Source organism: Vicugna pacos, chromosome 6 (genome assembly GCF_048564905.1).
Source record: "Vicugna pacos chromosome 6, VicPac4, whole genome shotgun sequence".
NCBI classification, from domain to species: domain Eukaryota; kingdom Metazoa; phylum Chordata; class Mammalia; order Artiodactyla; family Camelidae; genus Vicugna; species Vicugna pacos.
The window spans coordinates 21,629,804-21,655,284 of NC_132992.1; the positions used below are offsets into that span (position 1 = coordinate 21,629,804).

General features: G+C 33.7%; 1 protein-coding gene across 1 annotated transcript in view; it reads left to right on the top strand.

The window, feature by feature from the left end:
- UBR1 (ubiquitin protein ligase E3 component n-recognin 1) overlaps window positions 1-25,481 on the top strand; it is a 113,453-nt gene that overhangs the window by 57,883 nt on the left and 30,089 nt on the right. Inside the window, exons 24-36 of the mRNA XM_031672882.2 lie at window positions 928-976; window positions 1,360-1,514; window positions 2,917-3,016; window positions 3,944-4,053; window positions 7,086-7,172; window positions 8,091-8,272; window positions 12,337-12,542; window positions 13,974-14,067; window positions 14,840-14,989; window positions 17,937-18,034; window positions 20,743-20,836; window positions 21,903-22,051; window positions 24,459-24,514. Of these exons, the coding sequence (XP_031528742.1) occupies window positions 928-976; window positions 1,360-1,514; window positions 2,917-3,016; window positions 3,944-4,053; window positions 7,086-7,172; window positions 8,091-8,272; window positions 12,337-12,542; window positions 13,974-14,067; window positions 14,840-14,989; window positions 17,937-18,034; window positions 20,743-20,836; window positions 21,903-22,051; window positions 24,459-24,514 (1,530 nt within the window). The remainder of the gene's footprint in view (window positions 1-927; window positions 977-1,359; window positions 1,515-2,916; window positions 3,017-3,943; window positions 4,054-7,085; window positions 7,173-8,090; window positions 8,273-12,336; window positions 12,543-13,973; window positions 14,068-14,839; window positions 14,990-17,936; window positions 18,035-20,742; window positions 20,837-21,902; window positions 22,052-24,458; window positions 24,515-25,481) is intronic.

The window sequence follows — 25,481 nt, forward strand, 5'->3', positions numbered from 1 at the left end:
TTTAACTCCACAGAGTTAATCTGGTTCTTCTATAGTTTCATACTGATTCTCACTAATAGAGGCTGTTATCTTACCCAAGAAATTAAAATTGAATCAATAGTATTATCTAGTATGTAGGCATTATTCAAATTTTCCTGATTATACCATAAATATTCTTTATAGCTATCTTAGGAGGCAGGAGGATTCAAGCAAGGATTGTGCACTTCATTTGAGTCATATTTCTATGATCTCCTTTAACTTTTTATTGTTTTTGAGGGGAGATGGGTAATTAGGTTTACTTATTTATTTTAATGGAGGTGCTGGGGATAGAACCTAGGACCTTGTGCATGGTAGGCACACGCTCTACCACTGAGCTATATCCCTTCCCCCTGTAATCTCCTTTAATTTAGAATAATCTTTTTGCCTTTTTTTTGTCTTCCATAACATTGATATTTCTGTTAAGTACAGGCTGGTTGTCTTTTAGAATATTCTAGATTCTGGATATGTCTGATTGTATTTTCATGATTAGATTCAAGTTAAACATTTTGGGACAAGAATACTACATAGGTGGTGTGTTGCATCGCATGACTGGGCATATAATGTCCGTTTGTCCCATTAAGGGTGATGTTAGGTCTGATCACTAGGTTCAGGTGGTGCCTGACTTTGTCCTTATAAAATGAATAATTTCTAGTTCATAGTACAATGCCCTGTGTACTGGACACTAGGTAAATATTGTTGGTTGAAAGAGTAGGGACTGAATTATGATGAGGGATATTACCCATCTGTTTTGCAGTGGCCTTCCCTAGGACTGCCATTTTGTTTCTGGGATAAGGTAGCATTTGAATACATATTTCAGTATATAAAGTATTTCCTACCTGCTTCAAAGTACTCCATGTGTTTCATGCTTGTCAAGCAGTATATTGAAAGGTAGACTTTTTTTCTTAATAGGCTGAACACATGCAGAAGAAAAGGAGAAAACAGGAAAACAAAGATGAAGGTAAAAAGTGAGATTATGAATTGACTCATTTTGACTATATTCTGTGGTTTTATATCAGCAAAGCATATAGTGTTTGTGTTTTTTGAGAGTGAGCAACTAATGGAAGTGCAGAGAACCCTTTGTTTCTTGTTCACATATTAAGATACAGCTTACATCAGTGGTGATAGAATTTTAAATTTATAACAAATGGAGTTTTGGGTTACTTACATAGTGACTTATATTTTCCTTGACATTGATGTTTTAGTGCTTTAAAGGTAACAAAAAATCATGTGCTGTTTTGCATGTAATGTATGATTCTGACATTTGCAATTTAACTTGTAGAATAACCCAAATAAAAATGTACCTGTTTGTTTCTTTTGACATTGATCTCCCACCTACTTTAGCATTACCACCACCACCACCTCCTGAATTCTGCCCTGCTTTCAGCAGAGTGGTTAACCTTCTCAATTGTGATATCATGATGTACATTCTCAGGACCATATTTGAGCGGGCAGTAGACACAGATTCTAACTTGTGGACTGAAGGGATGCTCCAGATGGTATGTATACCTGAAATATTTTCTCTGTTTCAAATGTTTTCTCTACTTCAAATATTTTCTCTACTTCATAGAGTTCTTGGGAGTTTGGGGAAGATCCTTGGTCTAACTTTCTGACTTCAGTCACAACCACAACTAGAACACCTGAGAATTAAGGGTTATTAAAAATAGCTTGCATGTGGCATAGATTTCCTTAGTGACACATTCTTAAGTTTTTAGGATCCTTACTCTTGCAAACTATTGATATTTTAAAAGAAGGAGGGGAAGGCTGTTTCTGCTAATAATAAATTGGCATGTCAATATTTTATCTTAATTTTTTATGTTTTTTATTTCACTTGTATTATGAGGAGACAGTATAATAAAGATTTGAAGACTGACAGGTCTAGGCTTGAATCTTGGGTTACTCCACTTCCCATTTAAGGAGCAAAGAATAATTTCCCCATTGCTAAAATGAATATAAATATAATTATTTCATACAGTTGTTGTAAGAATTAGCTCATTAGGTGGAAGCAGCTATTTTTTCCTTGATAACTGTTATAAATTACTTAATAATGTCACCTTTGGTAGCTGTAATCGGATACTTATTTAGCACCTGCCTAGCTAAATTTCCTTCGATGTTATTGATCTAGAGGCTCTAAATGGTGTCATACTGTATGTGTATCTCAGTTTCTGTTTTATCAGTGGTAAATACATGCAGTAAAAAATTTCAGTCCATAGAGATGTATTTGAAGTCAGAAGTTAAAATTTCTCTCCACATCTCCCAGTACCCTACCTAAAGATTTGTTATCTTCTGGAAGTCATTCCACATTGGGGCATATAGGCCTACCTCATTCTTGATAGCTGCATATTTCATTATAAGGACATCAATAATGCATTTAGCCAATCTCCTATTAATAGACATTTAGGTTGTTTTTAGGTCTTTGTATAACAAAGAACACTAAAATGAACCTCGTTGTGCAAATATCTTTGCACACATAAGTGAGTGAATCTGTCCTACTAATTCCTAGTACTAGGTCTGTACCTTTATATTTTTTTGATAGCTGTTGTCTAATTGGCCTTCAAAAATGTTACGCTGATTTACTTTCCCATCACTAGTGTGGTGAATATTGCCTGCTTCCCAACACCTCTGCCAGCTCTGCATTTTAATAAACTCTTAAAATTTTTTGCCATTTTAATAAAGGTGAAAAATAGGATGATCTTGTTTTGGCTCACATTTTTAAAATTTCAAGTGAGGCTGAACATTTTTCTTATGTGTATATATAATTTCTTTTTCTGTGAATTGCTTGTTTATAACCTTTGCACTTTTTTTTAGCTGTCAGATTGCTTATTTTTACACCTTCATTTAAAATATATTTACCCGAAGAAGCACAGCTTTTAAGATTTTTTTCCTGTTTCCCTCTTTCAGGCATTTCATATTATAGCATTGGGCTTACTAGAAGAAAAGCAACAGCTTCAAAAATCTCCTGAAGAAGAAGTGACATTTGACTTTTACCATAAGGCTTCAAGTATGTTTTAGTATCATTTTTCAACACAATTTCAGCTAATTGTCTATTTGTAATGGGAAATTTAGCTCTGATAGAGTTTTAATCTGTCAGTCCTTAAAACAGAAAACTCTGAAATTGTTTTAAGTCTTTTCCTGGCATCTTTAGTTTTTAACTTTTTCAATAATACAAGTATTTTTAATCTCCTACTACAATTCTTTTACTACATGATCCCACCCCTTTTGCGGTGGGGGAGGGGAGGCAAATACACTGATGGTTTCTTACTTTCATTCCTTGTCTCAGTATTATCAAATATTTGCTGCTATATTAACCATAATAGTCACACTACCCATCTACAGAAGATGTTATATTCCTGAATTTAAAGTGATTATAGAAGTACACTGTTTTCAACCTGGAAGAGAAGGATAGATTTAGATTAGATTTTTATTAAATGCTATGTGATTAAGACAGTTTTTTCAAAGCACATTCTTGGAACATTGATTATAATACCAACAGGAGAAAAGCATCTCATTTTCTATTTAAACACAATTTTTTAAATCTTTGAATACATCATAAATCTATTCAGTTTTTGGATATGACAACTCCCACTTCCATATTTTTGGGAGCTTTGGTTCTCAGAAAGTACTTTTACTAGACAATGACCCAAGTAGAGGAAGGGGAAGAGACAGATCATTAAGGATAGCTTTCACTTAGCAGCCCCAATAGAAAATGTACGAGAGAGATCTAAAGTAATTCAGGTTTTTCAAGTTGTTTAATTTAGTACTTAGTACTTCATGTAATTGAAGATTGTTCCATTGAAAAAGTAGTGTAGTTAAAGGATAGATTGTAAATTTTGGTAATCAATATGAATAACATTAACTGTAAATTATGATTTATATGTAACTATGAAGATAATATGTTTATAATTTGTGATTTTTGTGTTTTAAAAAGGGCTCGGAAGTTCGGCCATGAATGCTCAGAATATACAAATGCTTTTGGAAAAACTCAAGGGAATTCCCCAGTTAGAAGGCCAGAAGGACATGATTACATGGATACTCCAGGTAAACCTGAAAAATAAACTGATCATATCTTGGTTTAAATATTCAAGAATCCTCTGCTGCCCCTAAAAATTAAACCACTATATTCTCAAATGGTAAAATCATTTGCCAGTGATTTTTCATGGTCATTCATAATTTTTCATGCTAGTAAGTCTATACTTTTCCCTGTGTTGTAGTAGAGGGCTCTTTTTTAAAAATTAAGATTTATTCATTTATTTTATTATTCAGTAGACATGTACTGAATACATGCTATGTGCCATGCTCACTCCTAGACTCTGAGTAAGACAGATAAGGTGCTTGCTTCATGGAGCATACATTGAGGTATAGACAATAAACAAGAAAACACCAGCATAATTCAGTAGATGAGTAGAGGGTAACTTTAGTTGGGTAATCAGAAAAGGCTTCTTTTCGGTGGTGACATTGGAAGTGAATGACATGGAGCCAGTCTTACAAGAATCTGAAAAAGTTCTCCAGAACAAGGGAATAGCAACGCAAAAGTTCTAAGGTGGCCAGAAAGAAGGCCATTGTGACTGGAACATAATGGGAGAGGGAGAGAAAGGTAGACAGCAAGGTCAGAGGGGACAGCCAGGGGCCAGATTGTATAGGACCTTACAAGTCAGGGTAAAGTGGTGGATTTTATTTTTTGAGGACAGAGGGAAACCACTGGAGAATTTTAAATAACATAATCTGACCTACAGTTTTACAAGATCACTCTAACTCCTGTGGGGTAAATGGATTATAAAGACAAGAGTCGAAACAGGGAAACCATTAGAAGATCATTGCAGTAAATAATCCTGGTGAGAAATGAGCATGACCTGGTCTAGGCTGCAGATGGCAAGAAGCTAGACTGAATCAGGTATAATGTGATAGTAGAAACTATAGAACTTGCTGATAGATTTGATGGAAGAGATGAGAAAAATCAAGGAGTCAGTGATGACTCCTAGATTTGGAGCTTGAGCTATTGGGTGGATGGCAGTGCCTTTGGGAAGGAGTGAATAAGGTGTAGGGTGAGAAGTGAGGAATGTTACTTTAATGGAAAACTCTCCAAATGGACACAGGAAACCAGAGTTATAGAGCTTTCTCCTACTGTATTTATTAAAATCTTTTTATGTTATCAGCCAGATATTGTTTTGGTAATTAGAATATGGAGTGGTTTATTTTTCCACATTCATCTTAATTGGAAGTCTTTGTACTTCAATCCCTTTTATTAGAGAATCCTTTTATTAGAATCCTTAATCAGAGATACTCCTTAAACAAGCATGATGTAATAGGTATGTAACTATAGAAAATGGTGGTATGAAGATTTCTTTTGAAGTAGATTTTATTTAGTATTTGTGTTAAACTTACCAGTATAATCACTTAAAAATATAAAAGAGAAACAAAAGAAGTAGAAAACTGTCCTATAGATTCCACTTATATGAGAAATATTAAATTAATTTAAATAAATAAGTCAAAACAAACAAAAACAAACACATAGATACAGTGAGTAGAATAGTGTTTACCAGAGGGATGGGAGTAGCAGGAGAGTGAAATGGGTAAAGAAGATCAACTGTATGGCAACGGCCGGAAGCTAAGCTTTTGGTTGTGAGCATGGTATAGTGTAACAGATGTAAAAATATAATGTTATAAATATGAAACTCATAGAATGTTATAAACCAATGATATTTCTGTTAAAAAAAGAAGAGTAAACTGAACTGTCATTTAGTCTAACATTTATATCCTTTGGACATGGTGGAGTAAACTGGAGATCTATTCCTGAAAGTTCATTTTCTATTAGAATACCAAAGTTCATTGTCAAAATATATAAAAAGCACAAATATCTGTTCTTACACCCAGTAGGTATTTTACCCAAATGGACAGTATATAGATGTGTTGTAAGTTACTTGTGGAGGTTTTTCCACATGAGACTGAAGCTTTTTTAAAATAGAAGTAAGTTTTATGGATGTACTGTCCTATTGTTGAAACCTTGAGATTTGTTAAAGAGAATGCAATAGCTCCCACGACACTTTGTGCGGCGGTGCGGCCATCTCCTGCTTGGCATCCTGGCTGCTGTCAGATTCCTCATGAAGCCCAAGATTGTCAAAAAGAGGACCAAGAAGTTTATCCCACACCAGTCAGGCAGTAGGTCAAAATTAAGTGTAACTGGCTGTAACTCAGAGGCATTGACAGTAGGGTGCTGAGAAGATTCAAGGGCCAGATCTTGATAGGAGCAGCAGGAAAACAGAGCACACGCTGCCCACTGGCTTCTGGAAGTTCCTGGTCCATAATGTCAAGGAGCTTGAAGTGCTGCTGATGTGTCACAAATCTTACTGTGCTGAGACTGCTTGCAACATCTCCTCTCAGAAGATGTTCTGCAAAGCCATTGTGGAAAGAGCAGCCCAGCTTGCCACTGGAGCCTTCAATCCCAGTGACAGCCTGTGCAGTGAAGAAAATGAGCACACAGCTCATGTGCAGCTTGTATTTGTGTTAATGAAACCATAAAACTTGGACCAAAAAAAAAAGAGTGGGACAGATCTGTATAAGCTGTTGTGGAAACATCTCTAAAGATAAATAATTAAGTGAAAAAGAAAACAATGTGTACAGTAGGATTACTTTTTATGAGAATATAGGTAAATATAAAGAAATATTTACTAAATATCTTTTAACTTAGTTGATTTTAGGGAAAGAGAGGGTTCAGTTTCCCTATTATGTCTTTGTCTCTATATGTCATTGCATTAAAAATGTTATTTTAAAACAAAATTTTTCCCTGGCAAAAGCAGAGATATGCTTACACCTGCAAACTGATTCGGCTGCTTTTCCTATTTGCAACCTTCTCCTTGGCTGGATTGCTAATCGACTAGGGGAGGTGTTTGTCACAGTCAGGAGTCATTTTATATATATATGTAAACTTAAGCCATTTTACATGTATATAAAATTTTACATGTAAAATGGCTTAAGTTTAAGTCAGGAACATTTGGAGACATGACAGATTAGTGAATTTTTCTCTTCCTGATCAATCTAACCAAATCTTTTAACATTTTATCTGTTTTCCACAGATGTTTGACACAGTGAAGCGATTAAGAGAAAAATCTTGTTTAATTGTAGCAACTACATCAGGCTCAGAATCTATTAAGAATGATGAGGTAATAATATTATAATAATGGTGACGTTCATCTCTGTCTTTGAACTTTACTGGTATAAGGGAGCTGTTTCTTTTTGCTAGAAGGAACCTGTTTATTGTAAGGTATGTAGGATATCCGTCTTCTTTTGTTCATTGTGTTTCTGTACTGCAGGGATTAGTGGTATTTGACACATGGTTATCTAATATAATATATGTATTTTACAAAAGCAGAGACAACTGATGTACGATGGAGCTCTATTGGAAATACCATATTTTACTAACTTTTAAATGTCTTAATATCTGAAATTGGGATATGTCTGACAATCCATGGCTGCTTATTATTTAATCAGCAGCATTCTTAGTGGAACATAAGGTAATGGTGCATCTTAGATTCAGTGAAACACCATAATATTTAGGTTATGAATTTCTATAATATAACAAATCAGATTTTGATGAATCTAAAAATTATTAGAATATTACTTCTTGTGGTTATTATCTATCTTTCCTAAAAGAAAAACACCAGACTTAAGTTAAACAAAAACCAACACCTCTCTAATGTTGTCAGAGTTCTCATTTTTAGTAATGCATCTAAGAGTAGCTGTTAGACATTATCAAGTTGGCTTTAAATTGATTAAATATCAATGGTTAAATGATTAAAAAATGATTTTAAAATTTTGTTTTGTTTGCTTTTGTTTCTTAAATGTGCCCGCATTGAATGTAAAAGGCAGTTTATTAGATATTTAAGGTACTTAGCCTTTTAAGTTAAATTATTGAAGTAACCGAAGGAGCAATTAGTTGTATGAGGTATTGGAGCCTCTATGTTAATTTTGAGGCATCAGATTGAATCTAGGCTTACTCAAGAAAATTTTGCCTGACTGAATAGTATATATAAATTTTAACAATGGATTTTACCTAATTTTTGTGATTTCTTAATACACAGATTAGTCATGATAAAGAAAAAGCAGAACGAAAAAGAAAAGCTGAAGCTGCTAGGCTGCATCGCCAGAAGATCATGGCTCAGATGTCTGCCTTACAGAAAAACTTCATTGAAACTCACAAACTGATGTATGACAGTACGTCAGAAATGTCTGGGAAAGAAGACTCCATTATGGAGGAAGAGAGGTAAAACAAAGCAAAACTAAAAATTACCAACTCAGTTTCTTGGAGGAAAAATTATATATTCACTTTAAATAATATTTTTTTCAAAATATATTTTAAAGTAAGAGAAATTACACTATTTCTAAGCTAGGAAGGGCACAATGAAGCCTCTAAGGTACTTATTGAATATAATTTTATGTTGCTAAATCATTCAAGTGTGCAATAAAGTTGTCTTGAACTTTTATGCACAAAAGACATGAAGATGGAAACAGCAAAAATAGAAACCAGCTCCTGTTATGTTGTATGTGTGGGCTTTTTTAGGTATACGTTTATACCTTAGTTCATATATTCCACAACATTTTTATGAGTTCTGATAAAAATGACTGCTCTTATTACAGATTAAAATAAAAAAACCTTCACCTGAAAAAAGTGGTCTATATTAGTTTTCTTTTTTTCTTAAAGAGAAAGAAGGCAGTGCCTGTGGTTATAGTCATGAATAACACATTGGAATGGAAATCAGTAAATCTGGTTTTCTGAGTCCTGGCTGTGTGACTGTGGTATGCTTTTGGGGAAATTTGGTAACTTTCTGAGAGCAGTGCTTTGTGGGCTGTTACATGTGAGGAGAGGGAGGAGGCAAAATAATGATACTTTGAAAAGCATTCCAATTTAAAATATTGAAAATACCTCTTATGCTTATTTTTTAAAAACAAGCTTTCACTGCTCTTTAAAACAATGTTACAGATAACTTTTAGAAAATTATGTTTTGCAGTAACAATAGAAACATTATACTCTATATGTCTGTAATCTTGAAGCTGAGTATGCTAACAAAGGACCACAAAGAATATAGACTGTATATTTTAAAAATTTAAAAAAATGTATAGGTAAGCTATCCTTCTAGTAATAAAACTAGAAACTAATGCAAAACTTTAAATAACAAGCGGAAGTCTCAAACCTCTCGATATTACATATTAACAACATACTATTTGCAAAGTAATGAAAAAGACTACTGTATGTTTATTCAAACAAGAAAATGTAAGCAGAAATGTACTCTAATTAATGGCCCTAATGCTTTCATAATTTTTTTTTGAAAATAACATAAAAAACTTTATTTATGTTTTCAGTATAGAGCAATTTTCATAATTTATTTTTATTGCCTGATTGCACACATGAAATTATGTATATGTTCTCACTGAGAACAATTTAGATAACACAGTAAGTACCTTTGACCATCATTTACATTCCGGATCTTTCTCCACAGATAACCATTGCTATAAATAATTACTGTTCTAGACCTCTTTCTGTGCATTTATAAATGTGTACATAAAAAATAATGAGTTTTGTTTTGTATATTTCAGTAGCTTTTTAAAATTTTACCATACCTTTTGTTCTCTGGCTTGCTTCCTCGATGTCTTTTAAATTTTTTCATGTCAGGATAGATAGATCTGTAGTGTAGATCTATATCATTCTTAATGACCGCTGCATAGTGTTCTACAATTTAGATATCAATATTTTATTTATCGGATTTTAGACATTTAAGTTGTTCTTCCCTTATTTCCTAATTTTCCCTTATGATAAACAATGTGTCAGAACATTTTTGTATGTGTCTCCTTGTGTAATTACACAAGTACTTCTCAAGGGTGGAATCTAGAGAGGGCTAGGTTATAATTACTTGAAATTTTAATAGATACTGCCACATTGCCCTCAAGAGTAGTTTTACTAAATTTTTTACTCCCAGCAGTGTATGAGAGTGCTTATTTCCTTCATTCTCACCAATACTTAAAATTATCAGTACTTGGAAATATTTGATATAATCAAAATTGTAACTTCCTGCCAGTCTAAATTTCCCTGATTAGTTGGTACTAGGTTGAGCATCTTTTCTTACAGTTGTTCATTAGCCTGTTACATTTGTCTTCAGAGAATGGGCTGTTACTATCTCTTGCCTGTCTCTGTTGGGTGCTTTGCCCTTGTCTTACTGATTTGTTGAAGTCCTTTAAAATTCTGGATATTAAACTTGGTTGCATGTTTCCCATACTTTGTTCCTGTTTAACATTAATTATAACGTTTTAGCCAGAGCTAAGTTTCAGTGTTGATAAAGACAGATTTATTGCTCTTTTAGAGTTTTAACTTTTTGTATCTTGTTTAAGAAGACTTTTCCTATCTCAAAGTCACAGATGTATTTGCTTACATTTTTTAAAAGCAAAATTTTAATTACACAGTTATGTTAACATATTTCCCTTTTAAAAATCAAATGTTAGAGGTAAAGCTCCTTTTGAGTACTGGCCCAAGTCCTGGACCCATTTCTTCCTTCTTCAGGGATACTCTGGTTATAAGCTTTATGTAAATCTTACCAGAATTTTTACTGCGCTATTACATGCAAATATATGCAACCATAGAAATTATATAGTGTCATTCTGCCTTTTGTTTTATTTGCATAAATGTTATTATGTATGTATTATTCTGCTACTTCCCATTTTCAGTTAATAGTATGTCTTGGAAATCTGTATACATATGTTCTTACATTTAACAAGCTCAGTGTTTCTCATTCTTGGCATTTGGGCATCAGTTCTTTTTCATGCTTCATGAGTTGCAGGACATTTAGTATCTCTGTCCCCTTATTCATGAAGGTCCAGTAGTGTCCCCTAGTCTTTATGACAACCAAAAAAGTAAACTTCACCTACTTTATTTGTTGCTAGATGCTTCCTAGGAGGTGGTACCATACCTAGCTGAGACCCACTTTTTAAAAACTGCATAGAATTCTGTATCATGTGATTTCACTTATATTGTTGATGAACATTTAAGTTATTTCTAGTTTATTGAATGATCTATGATATATCAGGGAGCTTCTTGCACAGAGAGAGAGGCAATATTGCATAACGTGGCTTGCGAAGTCAGATCACCTGGATTAAATCCTGACCCTGCTCCTTCCTAGTGATGAGTCATTAGATGAGTCTCTTAACCATCTCTAGGCCTCAGTTTCTTCATCTGAAAAATGGAGGTAATAATAGTACCTACCTTAAAGGATTGTTGGAAGGATTAAGTGAAGTACCATAATTTAAAGTATTTGAAACAGTGCCTCGCATTGTAATTAGTGCTTTATAAGTATTTGCTATTATTTATTATAGTATTATTGCACACATTGAGTACATCTTAAGAATTGTTAAATCATTAAGATGCACATTTTTAATTTTAATAGCTACCAAAATAGAATCTTAAATACCTAAAAGGAACCTGTCCAGTGGACATCTGCTACGGCAGGGGTCAGCAGATTTCAGCCCATGGGCCGAATCCTGCCTACCACCTGTTTTCATGTGCATTGTGAGCCAAGAATAGTTTTTACATTTTTAAATGGTTGGGAAAAAAACTGAAAGGACTATTTTGTGACCTAAAAGGAATATATGAATTTCAAATGTCAGTATCCATAAATTAAGTTTTATTGGAACACACACACGAAAAGAGAAATTTAAATGGCCCAGTAAGAGGGAATGGATAAAACTATATGACACATATAGTGAGAGTACTTACTGTACAGCGATTTAAAAATAATGTTTCTGAAGAAATTTTAATGCCACAAGGAAACAGCTAAGATATAAGTGAATAAAAAGCAGGATGCAAATCTGTATATGTAATGTGATCTTAATTATGTTAAAAAATGTTATCAATAGAAAGCACACTGGAAGGAAATATACAAGGGGTTATCTCTAGGTTGTGAGAGTATAATGTTTTTTATTTTCTTCTTTATACTTTTCTAGACTTTCCAACATTTCTTAATAGACATGTATTACTTTTAATAATCAGAAAAAAACAAATAACCCAGCTTTTTAGTACAATAAATTAAATATAATTATAACATACATTCTGCTTTGTGATCTGCATCTAGCAACACAAAATATATTTTCTAGTGAGCAAATTAACTGATAAAAGCAAGAAAATTTAGAGGGAAGATTTTAAGCTAATATTGCTAAATATCAATTTTATTTTATTATTTTTATTCTCAAAGTTCTTGCCCTACAGTTACTTAAAAATCTACCAAAATATAAAGACAAGTGACCAAAACATGTGTCCTCATTTCTGGTCGTTTCTCTTGGTAGCACCCCAGCAGTCAGTGACTACTCTAAAATTGCTTTGGGTCCTAAACGGGGTCCGTCTGTTACTGAAAAGGAGGTGCTGACATGCATCCTCTGCCAAGAAGAACAAGAGGTGAAAATAGAAAATAATGCCATGGTATTATCGGCCTGTGTCCAGAAATCCACCGCCTTAACCCAGCACAGGGGGAAGCCCATAGAACTCTCAGGGGGTATGTATCGTTTAATGAATATCTTTTTGAGCATTTCTTTTCATACTTATGTAATTAGAAAAAATACTATCTTAAAGAAGTTTGGGAGTGAGATTGTATTTTTAGCCTTATTTGGTCAGATCACAATTTACCAATTTGTATAATGAACTCTGTTTTTATATGCCATGTTGGCTTCTTTGTTCTATTTTTTAAAATTTTTGTTAACACATGGCCACATTGCTCATCCTCTCTGTCCGTCGGTCTGTCTGTCTATCTATCTATCTATCTATCTTTCTATCTTTCTATCTATTTCCATTTCTCTTTGCTGAACCATTTGAAAGTAAGGTACAGGTATCATGACATTTCATCCCTAACATTTATATTCGAAAACTACGGATAATCTATTACATATCTATCATACCATTATTAACATTTAAGAAAATTAATAATAATTCAGGAATATCACCTAGTATAAAATCCATATTTGAATTTTCCCAACTGCCCTCAAATTGTCTTTTTTTTAGTTAAAACTTTTTTTTTCATTTTGGATCCAGACATGTTTCATACGTTGCTACTGTTACATTTGTTTTAATCTAGAACAGTCACTTTCCTTTTCCTTTTTCTTTTTCATGATAATAACTTTTTTGGAGAACGCAGACCGGTTGTCCTATACAGTGTCTTACATTGTGGATTTGTCTGATTGTTGCTGTACTACTAGGTTCTTGTTAAATATTTTCTTGGCTGGATTACTAATTAGGTAATGTGTTGTACTTCTTACATCACATCAGGAGTTAGCTGCTTTGTTATTAAAATACACTTAGCATAATAATAATGATGATAAAAAAGGCTAACATTTATCCAGTACTTATTGTGCCAGGCATTGATTAAGTGCTTTATGTGTGTTTACTCACTTAGTCCTCACAACAGCTCTATGAGTTAGTTACCACTGTTTGCACCATTTACAGATGAAGAAACTGAGGCACAGAGAAGTTAAGTAACTTGCCAAAGGCCACAAGTTATAAATGATGAAATCAGATTTGAATGCCGTAGTCTGTGCTTTATAATATCCCTAAATATCTCTTAAAATTACCCATCAAATCACTCTTAAAAGTACAAAAGTAAGTTGTGGTTGAATCATAGAAAATCACTTCCAAAAACAAAGATAATGCAACTTAAAATCTAATATTAAAATAAAAACGTAAACCAAGAATAGTTGTCATTAATCTGTACTAGTTTTAGAAACTAGCTAGTGCTAGTCTAGCTTTATATTTTCCTCTTTTTACTTACCATTAAATATATATACTGCTTTCATGACATTGTGACACTTTTCTTTGACATGCCTAAGAAAGTTTATGATTAAAATTTTAGGCCTGATAACCTCTTTTCTTGTTTTCTTTGTATGACTGCATGGCAGATGAACACATACCTCTTAATTTTGTCTTTCTGTACCAGAAACCCTGGACCCACTTTTCATGGATTCAGACTTGGCGTATGGAACTTACACAGGAAGCTGTGGTCATGTAATGCATGCAGTGTGCTGGCAGAAGTAAGTTGTCCTTCTGACATGTTCTTGAAAGAAACTAGAATGTTAAGTTAACTAAAGGCCACAAAAAGGCATGTTTTCTCGTGTCTTCTTCCCTTCTTATTTGAACAATTGAAGCAATTTTAATTACTAATTTTGTTTGCATGATATTCATTATACTATCACCCTTAGAAATTGGTGTGTAAAGCTATGAACTTCAAAATTTCACTCTCCCTTTGTACTTGCTTTCCCCAGACTTACTAGTTGCTGTCAATCAGTATTTGTGTAGAAGACGTAGTAATCTTTATAAAAATCTCATTCCCTTCAAAACACAGAGTGAGAAGTACTTTGACATAGAATAGGACATGAAATTCTAGTTGTATGTCTGGAAAAGATAAAAATTCAGAAGCATAATTCCTGGGAAGTATTTTTTATAGGGTTTACCCTTGTGGCATCAGATTGAAATACATAATGCATAAAAGAAGTAGCCCTTATTACTTCTTTTGGTCATTTGAAACTGAAGGAAGTAGTGTCTGCAATGTATCTCCATGCTGTTGAGACAGAAGACAAGTTATAATCCAGTAAAACTATTTTAAATTTGTTTTCTGCCCTGATGTGTCTTCCAGTTTGCCCCTGAAAGAATGGGCATCCTATTTCTTTTGTGATTATGATTTGTGTATTTTTGCATGTAGATTCTAAAGATGTTTATTGAGGCAAAAATTGCAGATTTCTTTCAGTTGGGTTAGAACAAAGACACTTGTCGTTTTGAACAGACCTATGTTTTGGAATTTTGCAGGTATTTTGAAGCTGTACAATTGAGCTCTCAGCAGCGCATTCATGTTGACCTTTTCGACTTGGAGAGTGGAGAATATCTTTGCCCTCTTTGCAAGTCTCTGTGTAATACTGTGATCCCCATTATTCCTTTACAACCTCAAAGGATAAACAGGTATATTTTAATTTATGTTTTGGCTAATTTTTTAAAAATTGTCTTTAATCCTTTAATTGTGCTTATTTTTGATTAGATTACTAGTTTCTTTTTTGCTATTTAAGGTAATTAATACTTTTTCATTTCATAGCTTGTATTCATCTTTAAAAATGTGATTAAAAGTCCCAACCTTTGGTCTGGAATATTCATTTACACACCTCTACATGTTTTGCATGTGTCTTGCAACAGCCATTAAAGCAGTAGAACTTTGCTCTCTATCTTAGTACTAGTGGAGGAGAAAAGATGCGAGGAGGATCCATTCCTTTTTACAGCCCTTTGCCACCAATAGAGTTGCTATTTGGAGTTTGGTTTCTCTGCGGATCTTTGTAGTATTATTTTTATTTTTATTTTTCCGAAGAGCCAAGTGCTGTGGTTATAGAGATGTGGACAAACATTAACTGTAAAAGTAAATAAAACACTAGTTTCATCTATGGATAGTTATTTAGTGTTTAGAATAAATTTTTAAACTTTTATATTCTGACCATCTTTGAATGGAATTGTTAACAGCAAATTCATTCGTTTTTTAATGACAGCTAGAACACCTAATTGTGTATTTCTGTATTCTCATTGTTCTACATGATGATAACAGTACTATTTATTATTGTTATTATTTCAGTTTCTTTAAAACTCTGAATTTGTACTGATAGACCTAGATTTTGTTAAAGAAAATTATTTTGTTGATAAAACAGTTTTAACATGTTTTCACAACAGAAGGGCTCAAAGGCAGCAGGTTTGGCAATTAGGGTCAATAAGTCAAGTAGTTGCTCTGTCTCTTCTATACCATGTTTTTTAAATTTTTATTTCCTTTTATTTTTTTGTTTAGGGAGGTAGTTAGGCTTATTTATTTATTTTTAGAGGAGGTACTGGGAATTGAACCGGGACCTTGTGTATGCTAAGCATGCGCTCTACCACTTGACCTACACCCTCCCCAGTATACCATGTTATTAGAAAACATAATATTGAAATTGCCTTCTACTTAGTATATTGGAATATGGAATGTCATCTTTTAGGAAGAAGATAGCATCAGAAAGATTTATCTTTTATTTTTTGAGTAACTGATATGTTCCAGGCACTCTGCCAAGCTGTAACTACGTTTTTTTCCCAGAATAGTCTGATGAAGCAGGTACGTTATTCTCATTTAGAGATAAGGAATTGGAGCCTGTGAGTAGTTTTTAATTGTCCTAAGGCAGACCCACAGGATTTGAACCTAGACCTGACTCCAAAGCCTCGCCTAACTATACAAATGAAGACAAATATAAAATAAATCATAATAAAATAAAATGACTTTCCAACTTCTTGTTAGCCTGTACAAGCCTATTTTATATAATAGTTTCCCAAATAAGAGTTATTAAACATGTAAATTATTCTCTGAAGGAATATTCAGTACCTTCTTTCCTTGGTGTCTTTAAAAATAGGATGTTTCAGGGCAGTCCTTTCTAAGGTTAGACTGATCCTTACACCCGTGTCCCTTCAAACTCTGTGAAATTTTTAATCTGTAGTAACAATTTTGTTACTTAGGATCTGAAATACATAGTTAAACATAACATTTTTATTAGGCATTTGAACCTACCTGTGTAGTTGAATGTATTTGCCTCTTTTGTTAGGAAATCAACATGAGTATAACCTAAGAAACTAAAGTTAAGAGCATATAAAAAACTTCATCAAAACTAATAATAAGCTAGCCTTTTTAAAGAAAATTGGTCATAACCAATCATAGTACACTTTCATTTCTGAGAACTGAAATTATTTTTAGGTCAGATTTGTGCCCAGGTATGTGAACTTTGTCATAGTTTACTGTATATTTTAACTTCTCTTTAAACTGTCCTTTCAGTAAGCAAATTTCTACTTTCTAGTCCTTTTTAATAGCACTGTTTCTGGCCCGTCTTGGTTGTCAGCAACAGTTTGGATCAAGTCCCTGCCCTTACGGAATTTATATTACAGAGAGGACAGAACAACAATAAATATATAAATATAGAATGTTGAGTAAAGAGAAATACTATGAAAAACCTAAAACAGCAGCATAAAGATCTAGAAACAGACCAGTGTGTGAGGTTCTTTATAGGTAGAGTTGGCAAGGATCTCCTCTCTGAGATGGTGCCAGTTGGATAGAGACCTGCATGAAGTGAAGGACAAGGCATGCTGCTCTTTGAGAGAGGAGAATTCCAAGCACAGGTGATATTAAAAGTAAAAGACCCTGAAGTGGGAACACAGCATGTTGGCGGTGCAGTAAGAAGGCAATACACTTGAAATGGATTGAACAAAGAACCAGATCCTAAAAGGGCTTATGAACTAAGATTAGAAGTTACAATTGTATTTTATATGTGATGGGAAACCACTGGAGTGTTTTGAATAGGGAAGTGATATGATCTGAATTACATTTTAAAATATCTTTCTGGCTTTTGTATGATGAATACATAAATAATGATAAAACAGCATTGTGGAAGCTGGAAAAACAGTCTATTGAAATCGTCCAGGTGAGGGATAATGAAACATGGATTAGGGTAGTAATGATGGAGATAGAAAGAAGTAAGCAACTTGGGTTGTATTTAGAAGGTAAAACCTGTAAGACTAGCCAATAGATTAGAATGTGGGCTGTGATGGAATCAGATGAATCAGTGATGACACCTAGTTTTTGACTTGAGCAACTAGAATGGTGATTTCATTTACTGACATTTATACTTCCAGATGATAGGCATATGGGTGGTATCTTATGCTTTGTACTTTTAAAATTCTCTTCCCTCCTAAAAACTACATTTTTAGGCACATGTGTTTCTATGACTTTAGAAGCTAATCAGGAGGAATTTGACTTTTTCATACAGCCATTTTTCCAGGGAAAGACCAGAAAAATTCAGCTTTGCAGTTTGACTTTTTGCCAACAGCTTTAATAATTTCAAATATCATTTTTCAGTGAGAATACAGAAGTTCTTGCTCAGCATTTGACCCTGGCATGGTGGATACAGACTGTTCTGGCCAGAATAACAGGTTATAATATGAAACATGCTAAAGGTTTGCTTAAAATTATTTTATATTTAGCTGTGTGAGATTTAAGTGTCAGAGTCTTTAATTTTTTTAAAAAAGTATGTATTGCTCTAAAATATGGTTTGGAACTGCATATTTGTTAAATATCAGGAAATAGAGATTTTTGTATGCCAAGGCTGTTTCGCTAAATCACTTTAGTCAGTTTAATAATTTTTCATACTAGAAGACAGTGTAGACAGTAATTAATCTGGAGTCACAATGCTTGGATTTAAATCACTTACTGTCTATGTGATCTTAGACAAGTTTCTTAACCTCTCTGTGCCTCAATTTTCTTATTTGCAAAATGAGAATAATAATAGTACCTATCTCATTGATTGAAGGATCGAGTTATCCTATGTAAAGTAGAACAGTGCATGGTACATAGTAAATGCTATGTTGTGTTAGCCATTACAATTACTAATATTGTTAGTATGTTGTCATTAATACTAATAATAACAAAAACAACATTGAAAACTATTACCTCATTTGTATACTCTTCACAATTGAGAGATAAGACTACCTAAACACTCTAATAAGTAAACGGCAGGCAGATTGGGGAGGGAAGTCAAAATCTGAGGAATGATAAGTATAGACAGTGAGTTTCCTAGGTTTTTTTTCCCTTCCTTTATTTCTCAGTTTTGACGCCAGGTTGCCTGAGTCACAGAACTGTGCAGTGGACATGAACAGTAAAAAGTCCAGGAGAGATGCCGTCTTTGTAGCCAGAGGACTGGAAAAGAAGCCCCTCAGAGCTGGAGAATGTAAAAGGAATTCCTGTTGTGGTTTTTTCCCCCTCATCTGGCTCCTTCCCCAAGGCCAGCCCCAGTCACGGAGCTGCACTGCCATAGTGGTCACATGGACACCTAAAATTCTAGAGAAAACCAGTCTTACAAGCCAGAGGAACTGGGGAAATGGAACCACTGTGTTCCAAAGAATGCTGGATGAATCTTCAGTATTTTTTTTTTACTGTTTGCCTCGCAGCTTTACCCCTAGGTTAACCCCAGTCACATGAATCTGCCTGATAGCACAGGGGCCTAAAAGTGAGAGAAAATTGTCATTTTGGCCAGAGGGACTAGGGAAAAGGACCCCTCAGAGCTAGAGAGTATGGGAGAAATCCCAGAGAGGAGAGAGCTGTAAAAGGGAATCTCTTTATTCTTGAGACCAACACACATCCTGGGCTCACCTCCAAGCTGCATATGTACAGAGCAGACCCAAAGAAGCATAGCAACAACTTTGATAATGAAACTGCGTTGAACCACCACTCACATCCCAGACTAAGCCCTGAGTAGTACATGTACTGGCATGTACTGGTGGATCCAAATAGTATAGCAAAGGCTCTGGAAGCTAACACTAGTATCACCACTGATAGAGAGTGAGACAGAACTTGTTGAGCCTCACTGGGTTGATTGCCTTCTAGAACAACAACAACAAAAGTAACACTTTTCCAGAGAATTGTAATGGGAGCCAGTAATATTTAAATATATTCACAATGTAATAGTCAAAATATTCAAGGTACAATCTAAAATTATTTAAGATACAAAGAACCAGGAGACTGACCAACTTTCAAAGGAAAAACAATCAACCAAAAGCCAATGGTGTTTTAACGTTGAACTTTTCAAACAGAAAGTTTAAAGCAGCTTTATAATCATGAAACATGAAGTAAAGGTGAACATTCATGAAATAAATGGAAACATAGGACTTCTCAGCAGAACAAATAGAAACTATGAAAAAGAAAACAAAAAAGAACCAAATGAGAATAACAGAATTGAAAAAAAAAAACATGTGAAAGAAGAATTAGCTGGGTGGATTCAATAGTAGAATGGTGATGGGGAGATAAGAGTCAGTGGATCTGAAATTAGATCAGTGGAAATTACACAATCTGTAAACAAAAACTTGATAGAGAAAGATGTAGCCTTAGGGACATATGGAGCCTTTTTTTTTTTTCCCTTTTAATCCAACATTAGTGTTATTGAAGTCCTGAAAAGAAAAAGGATGATATGGAAAAAATATTTGAAGAAATAGTGGTTGGAAACTTTCAAATTTGGTGAAAGATATAAATTTACAGATTTAAGAAGTTCAATGAACCTCAAACAGGAAAACTTAAAAGCATACTCAGATAGATACCCAAACTGCTGAAAACCGAAGATGAAAAAAAGAACCTTGAACACAACCAGAAAAGAACATCTCATTTCACTTAGGGAAACAAAAATTCTAATTTGATTAGGAAATAGAGCCACAGAGAGGTTTAGTATTCACCACACTTTTAGTAACAGTCAGTGGGAGAGCTAAGATTCAAACCCAGGCAGCTTGGCTCCAGATTCTTTGCTGTTACTCATTAATGTATGCTGCCTTACTAATAGAATACTATGCATTTATTAAAAATAGAAATATAGAGGGACAGTTACTGATATGGAAAGACATTAATGAACTATTGGTGAAAAAAACAAGATACAGAACAGTACTATAGAGGTTGTCCTTTAAAAAAAAAACTACATGTGTAACATTTATACAGAGAATAGAAGAATATCATCTGAATGTTGTCTGGTTATCTGGGTGGCAAAATTTTGAATGATTGTTTATTGCTTATTAGCATTTTCTAAGTTTTCTAAAATGAGCGTATGTAATTTACAAAAGCTAAAAAAGTATGTGTCGGGCCAAACTCCCATGATTTTTCTTTCTTTTTCCTTTCAATTTGTAAGGAGAAAACCTGACAATTCCAGTCTTGTTTGATCAGGGAATGGGTGATTCCACTTTTGAGTTCCATTCTATCTTGAGTTTTGGAGTTCAGTCTTCGTAAGTATCTGAACAATTAAGAGAAGTTTATAAATGGTTATGAAAATAAGTGAAAAACAATCTTTGCTTCCTTCCATTCTTCCACCTGTCCTTCGTTCCATCCTGCTTTATTTGTTGAATTGTTTTCTTTATCCCATTTTCATCTTGTTACTTTCTCCCTGAAGTTGTACGTGTATTAATGAAATTAAGTGGTTTGAGGTATTAGAGTAGTATGCATTAGAGTGAACCATGCCTATGATTAATAATTTCTGACCAACAAAAATGCCATTTTTATATAGTCCAACCTACAAGAATAGAATTTAAGAGACTTCAGTTAAAGCCACATCTAACTTGCTCTGTGACTTCTGAAAAGTCTCAGGTCACCCTACCCCCACTGCAATTCATTTTTCTTGTTTGTTAAATTGAGACGATGGCCTTCTAATTTAGCACATAATGTTATTGGAAAGATATTTATGTGAAGAAGCTTTGAAAAGTATAATGTATCCAAATAATGTTGTATTATCTAGTGAATATTATCTTAGGTACATATGTCTAGTTGTGATCCTTGTTTGTGTTATGTATCTTTTTGCTACTGAAAATACTTGTTACAAACAGAAGTTCAGGAGATCAAAAATCATCACTCCTAGTATGTGTATTATTACACATACATACATACACACACGCATGCACACACACACACCCCTATCAACACAAAAGTACTTCCTGGTCCCTTTTCCATACACTAAAATTTATGTCAGATCTGATTCCTCTGAATTTTAATTCTTCTCTCTCCAGTCTGTCTCTTAATTTGGACATGGACCCTTTCTGCTATAAACATTTACTGCATCTTTTATAGGAAGTGATCTGGATCATTAACATTTTGTAAGAGATATTTTTTACCTGAAGAGTTATAGTTCTGCTTTTCCCATTTTTTTCTTAGTGAATAAATCTTCAAAGGCTATTATCTCTAATTTGACAAAGAGTAGTTTGTCAAAAGGAATTAAATTGCTTCAGTACCTAATTGGACTTCTCAGTAGGTAGCCCCTTTACTAAATCATTATGTAAATTTGTCTTGTTTTATTTTTAGGATAAAATACTCTAATAGCATCAAGGAAATGGTCCTTCTCTTTGCCACAACAATATATAGAATTGGACTGAAACTGCCTCCTGATGAAACAGATCCTCGAATCCCCATGATGACCTGGAGCACGTGTGCTTTCACTGTCCAGGCAATTGGTAACTATAAGAGAACTGGTTTGGAGGTTTTATAGAAACAAATTAACATCAGTTGACCAAAAATTATTCCTTTTTTGCCCTAATGGCCTGGAATACTTTGACTAGTTGGTATGTCAGTGGGTGGGTGTGACATGATGCCATTTAGTCTGAAAAATTTTTATATTGATCTCTTTTAATTACAAAAATGGACAAATACAACATAAACTGAAATACTTGAAAGGGACAGCATGACGCAAACTATATTCGAAAGGTGGCAGAGTTACAATATTTGAAGGTAGAAAGAAAAAGGCAAAGGAAAAAGAATCAACCCAGAAAATTCCAGTAATTTTTATTTCTTTTACACTTTGAGAGAAAAAGAAAGATAAGCCAAAGTTACCTTAAAAATTACCAGAAAAGACTGAGGTGGTCAGGAGAGACAAGATTAATAGGGAGAAACCTACCAAGTCGGAAGGAAAGCCTACTGTCAAAATCTCTGCCATATTGGAAACTTGTAGAAAAGTGTAGCTATCAAATCAACATGTTGTATACCTTAAATTTATGCTATTTAAATGTCAGTTATATCTCAATAAAGTGGGAAGGGGAAAAAACGTGTAGCAGTAAAGAATTGCTTAGATTTTTAAATTAGTATATTTGCTCATTACAGTCACAAGATAGAGTACTACATGAAAAAGAATTCAGAACAGTAATTCTTCCGTGTTATCCAGATCAGTTTCAGACTCCCTTTCCAGTATATGTTTTTAGTCGTTGTTTTTAATGAATCTACCACATTTTCTTCATTTAAATATATTTTTATAACAAGATACTATTTCATGATTTGAATTAAGTAGCATGAAGCCACTTCTTTCACGAAGCCTTCCTGCATTCCAGTATCGGTGAAAAAAATTTCGGAGTCACTTCCAAACCTGGCAGTCTTAAGTCTTGGGCAAAAGATAAATACACAGGCTTATATTTACTACGATTAAATAAAATGAGGAACAGGAACAATGAGGTTCAAATAGGATCTGAACAATTTGATATGAAGTGTAAAGCATTCTTTTGGAGTTATGATCTGCTAAGTATTTTCAGACTTCCAGTGAAGGTGTTTTACACTTTACTGTTTTGGGGAAGAAGAGCATTAGGAATTGGAAATTTATATTTAGACATTGAACATTTTAAAAAATCACAGTTTTGTCATAAAAGAGATGAGAAATTTGTTGGAGAATAGGGCCAAATCTTCATATGCGTTTCTGTAACATAGTGATTGGAATCTATTTGATTAATAGGGTATTATTTTTACTATAGTGCTTTTTCCATCCAGTTCGCAGAATGCTATACATCATTCTTAGTACATAAGTGGCTAACTTACCTCACTCCCTATAGGTGTGGAAAGACGTACACAAGATGTGTTGGTATAGTTAGAAAAATTGTTGAGGAATCAAAACAGAGGGTCTTTTATTACTGCTCATTCAAAAGTGGAAAAAGAAAATAGAAAATAAGCCTTTCACACTCATAGATGTGTCTGCTGCCAAGAATCAGTGAAAATAAGAGTAATTTAGTAATAAATACCCAAGCCAACAACGCAAATTATATTTCTGAACCCATGTTTTTTGGTATTTTCAACTTCATCTTTTTCTGTCCTATAAATCTAATTCTTTTTTTAATAGTACCTAAAAGTGCAGTAAAGTTACTTGCATCTGTCTTATGTATTATTTTTAAACAAAATAGGTTGTGACTATATTTTTTAATTACTTATTTTAAAATTTTTTGCAGAGAGAGAAAGACAAATACTGTATGTTTTCACTTATATGTGCAATCAAAAACATAAAAACAAATGAACAAATACAGTGAAACAGGCTCACAGATACAGAGGGCAAACTAGTGGTTACCAGAGGGAAGAAGGGTAAGGAGTAGGGACAAAAAAGGTGAAGGAGATTAAGAGGTACAAACTACTAAGTACAAAATAAGTAAGTTACAAGGATGTAATGTACAGCATGGGGAATACAGTCAATATTTTACAATAACTTTGTATGGAGTGTAATCTGTATAAATATCAAATTACTATACTGTACACTTGAACCTAATATAATATTGTAAGTCAACTATACTTCAATTTAAAAAAAAAACTTTCTTTTTGCATAGGAGTGATGTTAAAAGGAGAAAAAAATGAACCAAAATCCTTTATATTCTTTATATATTGCTGCAGGGACTTTATTATGTATAGTAGCAACTTGTAGATAACCTACATTTACCTCTATAATTTTCTCTCACTCAAAAAAATTTGGAAATTTTGGCCCAGACTTAAAAATGAAACTTTGAAATCATCTGGTCAAAAGTAAAAGTAGTTAAAGAACATCTGTTAGACAGAAACCAAGTTTACAATCGAAGCAGTATTCAGGATTTATTATTTTTGTTTTTCTTACTCTTTGAGAAAACCTTCTGGGAGATGAAGGAAAACCTTTGTTTGGAGCACTTCAAAATAGACAGGTATGTGCATTCCAAAAGGAAATATGTAACTCATGGTATGCTTTTTTTAGGAAATCCACAGTAATTTATTATTTAAAGAAATCTTTATTCACTCTTTTTTTTTCTTTAAAAGCCAAATTTCTGTTAAAAAAAAAAAGTTACTTCAGTCCCATAGAAAACTGAAAGGCCAAAGTTGTGCACTTTAGAGAGTTTACTGTCTTGTGGTTAAATGTAATTCACAGAAAGATTTCTCTTGATACTTGTTTACTTTTTCTCCTCTTCTGTGTTTATTTCCAAATCAGAAACCTGTTGTTTCCTACATTTTTCCTTCTCCCTAATTTTGCACCATTATATAACATTAAGTATTATTATTGGCTTAGCTCTAGATAAATCATATTACTGAATTCAAGAATAAAACTAAGCATGACTCCTTGATGGGCAGATCCTGACACTACATGACTATACTTCTACCTCAAGCCTAAGCCTCTTACCATTGGGGAGACTGAAAAGCAGTGCTGAAGAAATGTACTCATTGCAACTGAGTGCAATGTACCGGGCGACTGAGGATTCCCTAGACCACCCTGTCCCAGGCATTTCCTGCTTATTTTCTGACAGCTGGCTCAGGGGACTCGGAGTCCACAGTGTGCTTCCCGGCAGTTCCCATTATTCTGTCTGGGAAGCAGAAGCTCTGTTTCCTGAATTCAGTGGTTTTTCTGCCATCATTTTAGAATTTCTATGAATACATTTATTTGCACAGGCCTCAATAGAGTAAATTAGGTCAGACATTTAATAAAATGACTCTGGGGAAAATGAGTACTTTAATACCTCTTCGTCATGGGAAAATCTGTTAAGAAATTTGGTGAGGTCACAAAACTTTTTAGAAGTATTAAAAATATTGTACTTTATTTGCAAGACTGTAAAGTAATAAGTCGGTGCTAATTCTTGTCGTCTGGGGTTGGTTTTTTTTATAGTGGTCTATCTTAGGTCT